Here is a 16,181-nt window from a genome sequence, read left to right on the forward strand (position 1 = left end):
TCTTGACCTTTTGGATACCTACCCCAGCAGCTTCCCCTTTAACTCTGTGTTTCTCTTCTGCTTCTTAAGCTCCTGCCCTCTCCACACCGAATACTCTACCCATCACCTGACCAGCGGTCGTGTTTGTGGCTGGCTTCTCTCAGCAGCTCAGGGAAACTCTGGGGGCCAAGAAGTGCCTCTTCCCAAGACACTGTCCCTCTTGCTGGCTCTTGAACTGCTCAGCTCTGTGTACCTGCAGATCTGGCCTCTTTGTCTCTTCCATCGCTCATCCCTGGAAATTAATCTGTGACTCAGCAAAGACTTAGGATCAGAATTTGCTTCTTCTTTAAGCTTTGTCTTTAAAAACAGATGAACCTACTACAATTTGTATTTCTTTTATCCTGCTGTGGATGCCACTTGTCAGTATCTGGTATCTTTCTTGTGGCTCTAGTAGGAGGAAGTTCTTCACTGATGCTGTCTGCCTCAGACTCATCTGTGGAATGATGTTAAATGTTTTTCACCAGTCTCTGGCTTGGATCTCAGTAACAGCTCTGTCTTGAAATGTTGTTTTGGTCTTGGTTTCCCTCATAGTCCAAAAACCTGGTGAACACACACATTCTCTACTTAGTCCATAAAATGCATTTTGGGACATGTCGACTTTTTTTGTTTACTTCTATGTTTGGACAGGTATGGGCTTCCTATGTGGTGCAGTGGTAAAGAATCTGCCTGCCAATACAGGAGGCACAAGAGATGCAGGTTCTATCCCTGGGTCGGGAAGATCCCCTGGGGGAGGAAATGGCAACCCCCTCCAGTATTCTTGCCTGGGAATTCCCACAGTCAGAGGAGCCTGGTGGTCTGCAGTCCATGGGGTCTCAAAGAGTTGGAAACCACTGAGTGACCCAGCACACACGCACCGGACAGGTTCACAAGGGTTGGGTATACCTTCTTCATTTTGCTGCAGTTTTCTTCTGGCCTTTATTTATTCCTACATAGGAACCAAATGGATTAAATATTTATTTCCTCCTTTGAAATTTATGCTCCTAAAGCATAAGGAGTTTTAACCAGGAAAATACTTAAGGCCAGTGGGATGCTGAGTTAGTCAAGAAGACTAACGGAGAAGCTTCCTTTATTATTGGAAACTCAAAGCTGGTTATTTGACTATAAGATGCATCCTGCCTGCTTGTAGAAAGACTGGAGATGATGCGCAGCAAAGCAGGTGGGCAGAAAGGAGAGCGGATGGCGGGCAGGGGCCCTCTGTGGCAGTGCAGCTGCAGCAACTTATTGGCACCTTTGGCTTACAAAAACCCTGTAGTCCATACCTCGAGTGCTTGTCGTAGCACTTAGGAGAGGCCACCCCGTGATAGGCTAGCTAGTTATCTATAGAAGAACAAACTTTTCCTTAGCTCAGAGTTCTCACATGTGTATTGCTGTATGTGCTTTGTATTCTGGCCTTTTCGGTAATTATTTTGCCTCTTTAAGCTATAGAAGTTGTACCTATAGCAAGGCTGTTCACGTGGAATTGGGCTATTACGACAAGAGTTGGTGGAATTATCCTCATGTGTGCTAGGGAAGGGAAGGGAAGGACAGTTGGAGTCCTAGTGCTGTTGGTCTGTCACGCTGCTCTGTCCCTGACAGTATATCCCCGTGGCTCCTAAAATCAGGGACCAATCATTCTACTGGTACCAGTTGCAGATAACCATCTTTTTGAATGCGACCCTGAGCTCTGGGCTCCGAAAGGCATATATGAAGGGGTCGATGACGGCGTTACACATGATCAACACACCATTCACCTGGAAGAGGGACATATAGCAGGCACAGTAGGGGTCAGCCGGGCAGAATGTCATCAAGAGGACGTGAAGGACAAAGGGTGCCCAACAGAAAATGAAGACTCCGAGCAGGACAGTCAGTGTGACGGCCCCTCTCATGTTGGCTCTGGGAAGGGAGGAGGTCCTCCTGGCGTGGGAGCGGGCCAGCAGGAACATGTGCACGTAGAGGCACAGGATGAAGGCCAGCATCAGCGGGAACAGCGCTGTGAAGACGATCACCGTGGGGACGTGATGGGAGAAGGTCACGATGGTGATGCCACTGCCCGTGCAGCCTGCCCAGAGGACTGTCAGGACGATGAGGGCGCGATGCGGGGTCACGATGCGGTGGTACTGCAGAGCGTGGAAGATTGTGATGTAGCGGTCAGCAGCGATCACAGACAGGCTGCAGATGGAGCCGAGGAGGGAGAGGATGAACAGGGAGTCCACCACATCATCTGCTGTGCTTTCAAAACTGCCTCGAGGCTCGAGGTAACCCATGTTTCTGAACGTGATCAGAACATTTTCCAAAATCTTGTACAGGCTGCCCAGCATATCAGAAATAGCCAAGCTGCAGATGAAAAAGTACATGGGTGACTGAAGACTCTTATTCTTGGCCACAGCCAGAAGGACCATCAGGTTCTCCAAAACTCCGACAATGGATACTGTGAAAAATATCTCTTCTGGCAAAATCACAGCAGGACAGTCCGAGTTATTTCTTGCTGTACTGTTGATGTTTTCATACAGACTGAGAATGTGTTTCATCTTTCCTGTGTGCAGGTAAGACAGAAACGTTACTGGAACTTGACAGGAAACTTGATTGATTCTCCAGAATCTTTTCTTCTTTGTAGTTCTTGCTGAAGACCTGAGGTTAAAAAGTATATGTAGGAACATTAGTTACAAAATAGATCACAAAATAAAAACAAGCCATGATACCTTTGAGGAAGCTCTGTTGCCTCTGCAAAATACAATGGTGGAATATTTAAATAAAATAATTTATTGGACCCTCATCTTTTAAAAAATCCTTCCTAAATATATATTTTTAAAATGGAAGTATAGTTGATTTAAAATGTGTCAGTTTAAGGTGTACAGGAAAATGATTCAGCTATACATATGTGTGTATACATATATTTTTGTCAGATTCTTGAATATAGTTCCCTGTGCTATGAAGTATATCTTTATTGTTTATTTTATGCACAGTTAACATATAGCTGTTAATCCCAAACTCCTTTTATCCTTTCCTTTCTTTCCTCTTTGGTCACCATAACTTTGTTTTCTATGTCTGTGAGCCTGTTTCCATTTTGTAAATAAGTTCACTTGTTTCATTTTTTTTTTTAGATTCCACATATAAGTGATATATTTATTGCTCTTTCTAACTTAGTTCACTTAGTATGACAGTCTCTATGTCCATCCATGTTGCTGCAAATGACATTATTTCATTCTTTTTTATGGCTGCATAATATTCTTTCTTTCTATGTGTGTGTGTGTGTGTGTGTGTATAACACATCTTTTGTATCCATTTATCTGTCGATGGACACTTAGGTTGCTTCCATGTCTTAGCTGTTGTAAATAGTACTGCTATGAGGATTAGGGTGTGTATTTCTTTTTAAATGAGAGTTTTCATCTTTTCCAGACATATGCCTGGGAGTGGGACTGCTGGATCATATAGCAACTCTATTTTTAGTTTTTTAAGGAACCCCCAGCTGCCACCAACAGTGTAGCAAGTGATTGTGGCTGTAACAACAGTTATGTGGGGTAACTGGCAGATGCTTTTTGCAAAAGAAAAGGGAACATGGGCAACTGTAAAATGAGGTTTTTTTATACTGATTATTGTCTTTGGCCAGAAAATGTAAAGGTCTAATTTTCATATTTTTGCAGGGCTCTGAGAGAAAGGAAAAAGCTTTATTATTTGTGAAATTCCCCTTACGTGCCATCCGGTACTATGCCATGTGCTATGTGTGGCATCTCATTTTAATCCTCTTGTCAACAATATAAGGTAGTCCTATTGTCCCCAAATTGCATCTAAGGAATTGGGGTGGAAAGGCCAAGATACTGGGAGGTAGGATTTCAATCAAGGTCTCTTTGGCTCCAAAGATGAATATCTGCTAAAATAAATCACTTATCTTAGTGCTTCTGTAAATATTCATCTGATAAATAAATTTTATTGGCTTTAGTAGAAATGAAAATGAAATTTTAAGTTAAAAACCTGTGTATCTGACCAAGTCAGAAAAAACTGACCAAGTTGTTTTCCCAACTCTCTCTAGAAGATTATATTAAAGAAATTCAGAGGAGAGTGTGGCTCCACAATCCCCTCCTTCAGTTGAGGAGGGAGGGAGATGGCACGAGGCCTTGAGTAAAAGGGCTGCAGGCGTCCTGGAGACAGTCAGCAGCCCGCATGGCGCTCTCTCTGCTTTGGGGTTGTTGTATGGCTTCTGGGGAGAACGGCTGGGGAGGAGGGTAACAAGGCTTATTTTTCTGCTGAGTGAATGAGTGGTTTGTACCATATGGCTTTTCCAGTTGATGGAGTTTTAGAATCCAGGCTTCAGAAAGAGCCAGTGAGGAACTGAGGTCTGGGTTCCCAAATGGCCCCCTCCTCTTGAGATTTTAGCAGTGGCTTTCCAAAAGTCACCTCGTTAACATAACAAGAGACAACTTGGTTGTTCTCCCCACTTAGAGAGTTCCAGCGATCTTGTGAACTCTGTGCCAGACAAGAGGAGGCAGACCACATATGTGTCTTCTTATAAATCACAGTGCCACAATGCCGCAGGGCTCCTGCCTACATCCCAGCTCAGTGAAGCCCTCTCTCCCTGTTTTTACTAGATGCATGTAACATTTTGATTTAATTTTTGAATAGGGATTACTGTCATATATATTTATATATGTGTACTTGTGTGTATGTGTAGATACATGGAAATAATAGTCTCTCTCCCTTCCCTTCCTCTTGTGTTTCCCATTACTACTCCTCAAAGAAGTGGCCAGTCTTCTGGAGTCTCTTTATGCCCATAAAACAATAGGAGTGTATACGTCTTCTCCCAGTAGTTAGGGTGAAAGGGAGAGGCAGCAAGAGCAGCAAGGGAGTCTTCAGGCTGTAAGGCAGGTCTGACTCTTGGGGGCAAAGAAGAGGAAGAAAGAGGGGCTGAGTAGGCAAAGTCTCTGACCACAGCACAGCTCTGGAAAGTGTTGAGCTGGTCAGTGGAAAGTCGTTGAGTCAGTTGCCAATTAGAGGAGTCCTAGCTCCTGCAAAAGTAGACTGAGCCCAGTCATGGACTGGGGGCAGCCAGAAGGAAACATGCTGGGGACCCAGACACGGAGCACTGTGTTGCAGGGAGAAAACCAATTCTGGCTCCATGTTAGAAACTCTTTCTTTTACTTGCTTTTCATCGCTTTTATTATAATCATACTCAATGGCTTGCCTGGAGGACCCTGTCCCTCTGCCGGACTGTAAACAAAAGTGCCTTTGTTCAGTTTGTGGAGAGATAGTTTGTCCCTGCCCACCTGCGAATAGAAGAGATGAACACACCCCTTCTAAAGACTGGCCATTCCCTTGGAGATGTTTTGTCAGACTGAATTTAAGTCTTTCACTTTACTTCCCCATTGCATCTCCCTCTCTATTCTGCCTTTTGACTTTAGTTCCTCATTGCTTCTGAACTATAAAAGAACCTGACATCCAGACCCCAGTAAGATGCCTATTTTGAGGCACTAGCCTGCCACCTTCTCAGTCTGCCGGCTCCCTGATTAAATCTCTCCCTTGCCTCAACCCCTCATCTCTCAGATTCATTGGTCTATGGTGTGGTGAGCAGACTGAGCTTGGTCTCAGTAACACTGGACACCAGTCACCCCATTTCTGTGGCCAGCACGATACCTGCTGCCCTGTGTGTTCAGTGGTCGGTGTATTATACGTACTGTTTTGTACCTTGTTTCATCTTGGACACTTTCCACAAAGTAGGTGGATCACTTTCCTATTCTTTCTGCTCTTCATTTTTCCATTTTTTAAAAAGTTTACTACAAGGTATTCCATTGGGTGGATATGTCCTGAGTTATTTAATCTGTGTATTGATAGCCACTTGGGTGGTTTCAAACATTTTGCTGTATAAAGAGTGCTATAATGAATAATCATATAAGTATAAGATTTCATGTGCCTAGTGAGTTGGATAAGTTCACAGAAAAGGAATTGTTGAGTGAAAGTGAACATGCATCCATACATGCAAAGATAATGTCAAACTGCCTTCCTGGAGGGTTGTACCAGTTTATATCCTCACTAGCGGTGTGCTGCCCCATGTAGCCTCCTTAATGAAGGAGGATTATTGCCAGTGGAACAGCTGGTAGGTTTTGGCCTACATACTTGCACGTGTGGCATCTCCTCCCTCTGTGTTACTCTGACATCCCAGCTTGGGCAGGTTCCCTACTGTTTCTGTGCTCTCAGGATGCTTGGGCCTTCTGGTCTTAGCTTCCTACTTCTGCCCCGGGGCCCACAAACACACGGACCTACCTTCCCCTGATAATGTTGCTGAGAGAGACACCCACCATTTCCTCCTTGGGTATAGTTCAGTTCAGTCGCTCAGTCCTGTCTGACTCTTTGTGACCCTATGGACTGCAGCATGCCAGGCTTCCCTGTCCATCACCAACTCCCAGAGCTTGCTCAAACTCATATCCATTGAGTTGGTGATGCCACCCAACCATCTCATCCTCTGTCGTCCCCTTCTCCTCCTGCCTTCAATCTTTCCCAGCCTCAGGGTCTTTCGCAATGAGTCAGTTCTTTCCATCAGGTGGCCAAAGTATTGGAGCTTCAGCTTCAACATCGGTCCTTCCAATGCATATTCAGGACTGATTTCCTTTAGGATGGACTGCTTGGATCTCCTTGCAGTCCAAGGGACTCTCAAGAGTCTTCTCCAACACCGCAGTTCAAAATAGTCAATTCTTCTTGGGTACAAACTATCCTTATTTGTATTTCTATTTCTTGGTCGTAAATTCAATAAGAAGAAAAAGAGTGGAAAAACAGTAGTAAGGCAAGCTAAAGATGACCCAGTAAAAAAAGAAGAGATGAAAAATTGGAAACAACAGTAAAATCTTAAAAACCAACATGTAGGCTAGGTTTTACATAAATTAAAAGTAGCCAAAAGGAGGGTGTGGTGTGGGAATGGGGCAGGGTGGAGCATGCGGGTTGGTCTGGGAGCTTCCATCTCCCCAGGGGAAGGCTCAACAACCTTCCCTTCTGCCTGCACCCAACTCCACTGAGCACTGGCAACTCCTGGCAGAAGTCCATGTGGCAGTCAGAAGGAGTATGTGTAACCAGTCAGCTATCTTGCCATGGCAGTTCCCCAGTCACCTTGAGGAGCTGAGTGCCTGCCAGTTCATACCTTCAATCCCAGAAATTTGACTTGAATAGGGTAGAGCACTTTGGAGGACTTCTTATAAAATTGAACAAGTGAACGAACTGAAAAGATCTGCTTGTTGTGAGGGACATTGTAAGTGATGGAACTCTGCAGTCTGTGTGGCTGGGATCCCTCTCCCTGGTGTCTCCCACTGTATACCTTTGTCCACCATGGGCCCTGAGCTGGTGCTTTTAAGACACAAGGACTGTTAATTGCTGTGGACTGGTTTGTGAAGGCTTTGCCTGCTTTCTTATTTGCAACCTTCTGGAATTAATGGAATTCATTAATTAAGACTGATACTAAAATCAGAGAAGTTTTCTCTCCCACTGTGCCATTGCTTCTTGTAGAATCACCTGAAGCACAGAGAACTTTCAATTTGAAATTGCTAGCTCTAGAGCAACAGACTAGTTCCACATTGGGAAAGGAGTACATCAAGGCTGTATGTTGTCACCTTGCTTATTTAACTTATGCAGAGTACATCATGTGAAATGCCAGACTAGATGAAGCACAAGCTGGAATAAAGATTTCAGGGAGATACATTCATAACCTCAGATATGCAGATGATACCACTCTTATGGCAGAAAGCGAAGATTAACCAAAGAGCCTGTTGATGAAAGTGAAAGAGGAGAGTGAAAAAGCTGGCTTAAAACTCACATTCAAAAAATGAAGATCATGGCATCTGGTCCCATCACTTCATGGAAAACAGATGAGGAAACAATGGAAACAGTGAAACTTTATTTACTTGGGCTCTAAAATCACTGCAGATGGTGACTGCAGCCATGAAATTAAAAGACAAGTGGCCTGCTCCTTGGAAGAAAAGCTATGACCAAACTAGACAGTAAATTAAAAAGCAGAGACATTATTTTGTCAACAAAGGTTCATCTAGTCAAAGCTATGGTTTTTCCAGTAGTCATGTATGGATGTGAGAGTTGGACCATAAAGAAAGCTGAGTGCTGAAGAATTGATGCTTTTGAACTGTGGTGTTGGAGAAGACTCTTGAGAGTCCCTTGGACTGCAAGGAGATCCAAGTAGTCAATCCTAAAAGGAAATCAGTCCTGAATATTCATTGGAAGGACTGATGCTGAAGCTGAAGCTCTAATACTTTGGCCACCTGGTGTGAAGAACTGACTCATTGGAAAAGACCCTGATGCTGGGAAAGATTAAAGGCAGGAGAAGGGGACAACAGAGGATGAGATGGTTGGATGGCATCACCGACTCAATGGACATGAGTCTGAGCAAGCTCTGGGAGTTGGTGATGGACAGGGAAGCCTGGTGTACTGCAGTCCATGGGGTTGTAAAGAGTCGGACATGAACTGAACTGAACTGAACTCTGGAGCCCAATCAGTATTTACAGGGAGCAGCAGAACTGAGTTGCTGAGGCAGAAAGGCCTTGGAGACACCTAAACTTGTTAGGTGTGCTGCTGAGAATGTTTTTACCGAGTTTTTTTTTTTTTTGGTGGTTTTCCCCATCAATTGGGAAGAAAGGTCTTTATATTAATTTCATAGCTTTTGCTTCCCCTTCCTCCTTTGAGGTAGCAATAATCTCACCTAGTCTCAACTGTCATTTGGCTGTCCTTACCATTTTTATTTACTTTGGAGTTTGATATAAACATGCTGTCTCACTGGCCAAGGAAAACTCAATTAAATTACTAACAAAGTAGGAGATTTTGAGTTTTATATACATAACTAAATGAGTATTGATTTTTTTCTCAAATTATATAATACAATGCAAATAAAGATTAAAAGACACAGTCCCTGAAGTGGAAAGGCTGAGCCTGTAGGACATTTAAGTCTGCCACCTTGTTTAACAATATTCCACAGAAGTGGTACACTTTTCTGGCGAGAGAGCTGGATATGTTCATAAGAGTACAGTTGAGGATGCTCACTAGAAGGATTGCCTGGAAAGTGTTAAATCTGATTGTGACTGGGTGCTTGACTTCTGGAGGAGTTCAGGGTTTCAGTGATGATATATCTTTGTGTTTTTGCTAATTTATCTTTCTCTTTAAAACAATTTTTAATGTTCTTTGAAAATTTCCAATATTCTTGGAAGGGAAATCTGAGAAATAGTGGTGTGTGTGTGTGGGGGGGGTGGGCAGGGGGTAGAAATGATATATTAAGATCAAACTAAGTTTTGATTTTAATTAGAGACAAGTGACCTCCTTGGTTCTACTATATCTGGTTTGTCCTAAAAATATAAACATTTTGTGAAAGTTAATTTTGTTTTAGTCTAAGAGAAATAATCATCAAAGTCAAGAAAAAGCATCAAAGATATAGATGTCCTTAAACCTTATCCTGTTCAGTTCCTACACAAGCACATGGGAACAAGACTACTTAGTTTAAAGTTCTTGCATTAGGTTTGGGTCATACATGACATTATGTGCAAATAACCCAACTCAGAGCCATCATGCAGTGTGGGCTCCATCAAGGAGCTCTCATTGTCTACAGGATAAAATCCCATTATTAAGGTACTTGGCATTTCAGGCTATCTACACTCTGCTCCAGGCTAATGTTTTCTTGTCATATTCCCCAGTATTCTATGTAGAATCCACATTCCAGCCAGCCCAGGTTTCTTATTGTCTCCAGGAAGTTTAGCACATTTTTGCCTTCCACATTTTTACTACTGTTTTCCTGCTAGAATTCCCCAATCTCTCCTGTGTCTAAATCCTGCTTTTGTTTTAGCCCTAAGTCAAGACCAAACATCTTGAGTGTCTCTCGCCCCCGACCCATGTGACCGCTCGGCTCTCATGTCCTGAAGTGTGTTTTATTCTTGCATTTGGCGTGTGGTACCCTCTGCCCATGTGAAAGGTCAGCTTCCGGTGTTTATGTTATGTCTCCTGAGCAGCAGGTAGCTCTTTGGGGGGCTGGCAGATTCTCCTTCCTCCTCTCTGATCCACTCTCGTGACTCACTGAGATGTCCAGGAACTATTTTTGATGTGTTAGAATGTGAATGTCATCAATCGAATAATCAACAGTTTGTATTTCTAGAAAGATATGTTTGGGAGAGATATATAAAATGTGCAAGAAACAAGAGTTAGTGGTTAGTGGTTTTATTTTTTCACTGGCAGACAAAATTTCAGTTAGAATTTGTGGGAAAATGAGCACTTCTGCTAAAGATTAATTTCTTGATGTATTTTTATTTGAAGTAGTGCCTGTAAAATGAGCAGCCTCATTCTCCCCTTAGGAAGGGCAAGGGACCCAGTTCCCTGGAGTCCAGGAACATGGCTTTATCTGCAGGAGCACGTGAAGGGCTAGAGTTCTCCTAGGCAGTAAAAGCAGGAAATAATGAGACCTTTGGTGCAGGACAGAAAGGAAGAGGCTTTTTCTTAGAAGGGGAAAGTGAGTAGCCTTTGTCAGTAGAAAGGAGTTGAAATCAGACCTCTTATTTGAATGTCAGGAAGGAAGAATTGCCCAACCTCTGAGAATGTCTGCTCTCAGTAAGGGAAAGAGACCGTGGACAGTCCTTCTTTTGGAAGAGAGAAGTGAACGTCAAATCCAGTTTTGTCCCAGAACTCCAAGGTGGCTAGTACCCTGGGGTGGCTGTGATGGGGTTAAAAGTGCTCAGGACTACAGGTCATGGTCTGGCAGTCCCTTGAGGCAGGCTGTGCCCTGGTTGTGCTCAGAGCTACGCCCATCTGGGCTAGCTCCCCCATAAACAGTGGAGCAGTTCCCAATATCGGCACCAGGTGGCAGTGAGGAGTCCAGACAGCACTAGATGGACGCATGCCAGACTCCTGGCTCAGTTCTCGAGTCCATAAACCCTGGGATTACAGAACATCCAGGGTAGGAGACAGCCCAGAGGAAGACACTGGCCTTTTTCTCCTACATAGCAGGTTGATGCTTGAACATATAATCTGAATATTAAGACATGTGACTATTTCTACCATGACTTTGTGGCGCAACCCATACTGGTTATATGAGGTTCATATGAAGACATGACTTTGAGATATTCAGGATAAAAGCACTGATCATTCTAATGAGTAAAACTTAGGAAATATACCCTGATCAAAAAGTGTAAGCCCCCCTCCCCACAGAAAACGAACAAACAAATAAAAATAGAAAGAAAAAGACAAAAAAAAGTGTAAGCCCATTGTAATCATTGTAATTTCAGATCCCCAGGTTTCCATTTGGTGCAAATCAAAAGGTGGTCTGGTGAGTTGAGAAAGGCTTCTCCTGGAAACAGGTCAGTCCGTCTTCACTTGAGTACTTGGTACTCCTTTTCATATAGGAGAAGATACTGATATTGGGTTGGGGTGAAAGTTGGAGGGGGAAAAGAGAAATACATGGTTAAAGCAAACAGTTTTCTATTAACATTGGAGCCTAACTGACTAATGACACTTGAGACAAGTGAAAAGATGAAAAAAATAGTTAGAAATGAAGGTGTTTGGGGAGGGAGGTGGGAGGGGAGGTTCAGGATGGGGGACACATGTAAACCCATGGCTGATTCATGTCAATGTATGGCAAAAACCACTGCAATATTGTATTTAGCCTCCAATTAAAATAAATTAATAAAAAAAGAAATGAAGGTGTTGTGAAAGATCATGATCATAGCTGATTTATTTGTTTCAATAAATATAAATTGTTCAAAATTTAGGTACTGACCCTTAATTAGAAAGTGTGTTATCACTAAAATTCTAAGGATCCTAGTCACACACCCTAACCCAATAGAAGGTGACTGATACAGTTCCACTATGACGCTCTGCCTTTAGGATCTGCCAACCTGACCAATCTGACTCAGTGGCTCTGAACATATTGTCAATGATAAGAACAAAGATGTACATACAATGATGCTCACAGTATATACATATTTTTCAGTGGAAAACTGAAAACCATGTAAATAACTGGTGACCTTATAAATAATTATAAACCAATTATAACCATATGAATAATTGGTTAAATAAATTCTGGCAGTCCCATAAGGTAGAGCCCTCTTCTGTGGTTAAAATCATGGTTCAGTGGTACAGAATATATATACTGATGCAAAAGCATCGAAAAGTCCCCAAAAAATGTTTCAGATTTTTATCTGGGTGATGGAACTTGGACATTCTTTAAAAAATAAGCCTTTTATTTTAGAACAATTTTGTATTCATGGAAAAGTTACAAAGATAGTATAGTGAGTTCCCATACACAGCATACCCAGTTTCCCATGTGAGGCCCCACATCAGACTTCCCAACCTGGGGACCTGACAAAGGGACTGGGAATCCCCAGGGAATCTGACTCTGAAGGCCAGTGGGATTTGATTACGGAACTTCCACAGGATTGGGGGAAACAGAGACTCTTGGAGGACACACACAAAACTTTGTGTGCACCACAGCCCAGGGGAAAGGAGCTCTGACCTCAGAGGACACTGAGGCAGACCTGCCTGTGAGTGTTTGAGGGTCTTCTGTGGAAATGTGTGCCGGCAGTGGCCTGCTGTGAGGACAGGGCGGTCCTGGGAGCCATGTGTTGGCATAGGTCCTCCGAGGGGTCACCAGTAGCCCTACCATAGAGCCCTTAGACTCCAGGACTGGGTTGCCACAGGTCAAACAACTAATAGGGAAGGAGCACAGCCCCACCCATCAGCAGACAATTGGATTAAAAATTTACCCACCAGAGAAAGACCCAGTTTTCTCCACAGCCAGTCCCTCCCATCAGGGAGCTTGCACAAGCCTCTTATCCTCATCCTTCAGAGGGCAGACAGAACAAGCAAGAACTACCATCCCACAGCCTCCAGAGTAAAAATCACAATCAGAGGAAAACTAACCAAAATGATCACATGGATCCCAGCCTTGTATAACTCAGTGAAGCTATGAGCCATGCCACACAGGGCCACCCAAGATGGGCTGGTCATCCATGGATACATGGATATTTATTTTATATTTTAGGTTATAATCTAGTATTATTTTACTTATTTTGTTGCTTGTATCATTCCAACTTCTTGAAGTTGGCACATGTCCTTTGAACATAACCCTTACCACTGTAATTTTTTTGGGACAGTTGTTTATCTTTTGCACTGCACATTGTTCCCAGCTCACTTTTGTTATTTTGTGCCATCATCATGAAATCAGCCATTGTTCTGAGAGGATCACTGACTCCTTTTATTGGAAAATGGTGTTAAAAACCAAGATCTGAGGGGTAAAGTGCATGTTGTTTCTTGCATGCTGTTGCTCCTAAGCCCTTTTCACTAACAGAGCAAGGAGACATATGTGTGTACACTAGCCATGGGTGCAGACAACCCTACAAATACTTCTCTCTCCATCCATATCTATATGAAGACAAGCATGAGCTCATCCTGAAGTTTCCAGCCTCCAGTCTGTTGCCATGTGGCTCCTTCCAGCCTCCTCTCCTTACTTATATGTAACCTCCTGTTCCAGCAGCGAAGAACCAGCTCCTGCCACATGCAGGGCATTTTTAATTGTTGGGTCCAGGTGCACACTTGCAGGTGTACCACAGAAATAGTTGCAGTGGTTTCAGGATCAATAGCCCACATCCCTGTGGTGAACTGTGTCGTCTAGAGAGCAGATTATCTGTGTCTTACTGTTTTCGCTCATTTTCAAGGTCACTTACATCAGCACCTCCCCCCCACCCCGTGCATTGAGATTTTTTCATGTATTTATGATGGTACAATCAGATTCTTTGCTTACATTGCATCCTGAGACAGTCTAACCTCCAAAATGACTTTTTAAAAAAAAATTTTGAAAACATAAGATTCACACTTTATGCCATAAATTTCTATAGGTTTTGACAAATGCATGGTGTCATATATTCACTATCATAGTATCTTACGGAATAGTTTCACTATTCTGTGGTACAAAAATCCTCTTGTACTACATCTATTCACAGCCCTCAGTCCCTCTCCAAACCACTGGTAACATCTTATCTATTTACTGTCTTGATGTTTTCCTTTTCCTAGAACATCATATAATCAGAATCATACAGCAGCTGGCTTTTTCAGACTGGCTATGTCACTTAGTATGCATTTGAGTTTCACCCCTGTCTTTTTTAGGCTTGATAGCTAAAAGATAGTTTAAGGACTTCTTGGTTGTTTCCAGATTTTGGCAATTATGAATGAAGCTGCTATAAATATCCATGTCAAGGTATTTGGGATGAACATGAGTTTTCAACTCATTTGGGTAAATACCAAGGACCCCAGTTGTTGGATATGGGAAGAGTCTGTTTAGTTTTGTATCAACCACCACCACAGTGTCTTCCAAAGCGATTGTATCATTTTGCATTCCCACCAGTGAGGAATGAGATGCCTGCATGTACATGTGTGTGTAAGTGTGTGTGTTTAGGAGGAGGATGAATAGTAGGATTATCTCAAGGCAGTTTACAGAAATAAAAATAGGGTGACTTGCTGTTTTTGTAAAAAGACTTGGCCATCCTTTCTGGAGAATGCTTTTCCCCCGTGACGGAGCCAACTGAGCAAAACGTCTCAAGTCTGTAGTGGGTGCATGGCTCTCCAAGTGATTAGGGCTTTGGAGGAGAACGGGACCAGGAATGTGCTTTTAATTCTTGTTTATTCTGCTGCTGCTGCTGCTGCTAAGTCACTTCAGTCGTGTCTGACTCTGTGCGACCCCATAGACGGCAGCCCACCAGGCTCCCCCGTCCCTGGGATTCTCCAGGCAAGAACACTGGAGTGGGTTGCCATTTCCTTCTCCAATGCATCAAAGTGAGAAGTGAAAGTGAAGTCGCTCAGTTGTGTCCGACTCTTAGTGACCCCATGGACTGCAGCCCACCAGGCTCCTCTGTCCATGGGATTTTCCAGGCAAGAGTACTGGAGTGGGGTGCCATTGCCTTCTCCGCTTATTTATCCTACACCCTATATCTTTGCCGAGGAAGGCAGAGGACTATTCAACAGATGAGAAAGGCAGAGTGTTAATTGCCCCAGATCACAGAAAGTCCACATGTTAATGTCGATGGCAGAGATGTTTAGGCACTAGTGCCAGAGTGAAAACAGAAGGTTAATCAGGTAAAAGGGTGACTCTCCGGGGGTAAGAGAAGCATGACTTTTCCCACATGAAGCATGACTTTTCCCACAAGAAGCATGACTTTTCCCACTCATAATCCCATTAGAAAAACCTGCCTATCGTCCTTAACTAGAGCTAGATGATGATTTAAAACTAAAACTTTAGAATAAATTCATCAGGAGGGATATTTGGTTTAGTTTGATACACACAGAGAAGATTTTGTTGTTACAGTTTAATTAGAAAATAATGTACTCCACATGAGGATGAAAGACCATAATTTGAAAGATGAGCTACTACGAATTCTGAATATAATCTTTTCTCAAGGTTTTTCCTTAACTGCTCTATTTATGAGCCCAAAGCACTCAAGAACCTGAGAAATTAGTAAAAAATGTACTCACCTTCTGCTCTGAAGCAGGAACTTTCTGGCCGAGATGACTGAGACTAAATGAGATTTGAAAGAAAAGCAAGAGCAGGGCCTTGGGCTGGGAGGTGCGGAACAAATGCATCACTGGAGGGACAGTTGTTTGTTATCATAACCTTGGATAAATGTCATTCGAAAGGCACTGCATACTTCTGGTAATGTGAAGTTGGGAGAAATGGAAAGAAACGGTTAGACTAAGACACAATTTCCATGGGCTCAGCTGGATAAGGGTGCTTCCAATGTTCACGACAAGGTTTATGGCAGATGGCAGAACTGTGACCTTGCTCATTTTTAACATCATTTTGGGTTAGTTTTCAACCAAGGAATTCAGTAAAGTTGGATTTTGAGGAAATGGTTTTGGAAGAATTTGTTTTAAAAATTTCAGCAAACTACTCAAAACGTCTTGCACTTACCTCGTTAATCTTATTAAGAAGAGGGGAAGTAACCCATCATCCGAGTTTCACAAGATCGAACAGGGAGCCAGGCAGTGTGCCCAAGGCCCGAGGAGCATGGGCCGCCACAAGAAGAAAACCTCCTGTGCTGCCAATTCTGTCATTAAGCTTCACAGAAGCCGCAGTCCAGAGCCCCATTATTCTCAGCAAAACTGTTTAGTTTTAGATACAATGTTGTTGGCTTTCTATTTGCCAGTCCCTGCAGGGG

The 16,181-nt window shown here is 43.1% G+C and overlaps 1 protein-coding gene and 1 long non-coding RNA gene across 2 annotated transcripts; both read right to left on the bottom strand.

Annotated features, from left to right (window-relative positions):
• Window positions 1–1,137: 1,137 nt before the first annotated feature.
• On the bottom strand, window positions 1,138–2,642 carry MC2R (melanocortin 2 receptor). Its single transcript, XM_043889421.1, has one exon. It carries the CDS (start codon window positions 2,544–2,546, stop codon window positions 1,653–1,655), a length of 894 nt encoding a protein of 297 aa, XP_043745356.1. The 5' UTR covers window positions 2,547–2,642; the 3' UTR covers window positions 1,138–1,652.
• An 8,608-nt stretch (window positions 2,643–11,250) lies between these two features.
• Window positions 11,251–16,181, bottom strand: LOC122684897. Its single transcript, XR_006338189.1, has 3 exons — window positions 15,935–16,181; window positions 15,499–15,673; window positions 11,251–11,387 (listed from the first exon to the last, which is right to left on the bottom strand). It is a non-coding gene; the product is annotated as an uncharacterized LOC122684897 (long non-coding RNA).

This window comes from Cervus elaphus, chromosome 27, assembly GCF_910594005.1.
Source record: "Cervus elaphus chromosome 27, mCerEla1.1, whole genome shotgun sequence".
NCBI lineage: Eukaryota > Metazoa > Chordata > Mammalia > Artiodactyla > Cervidae > Cervus > Cervus elaphus.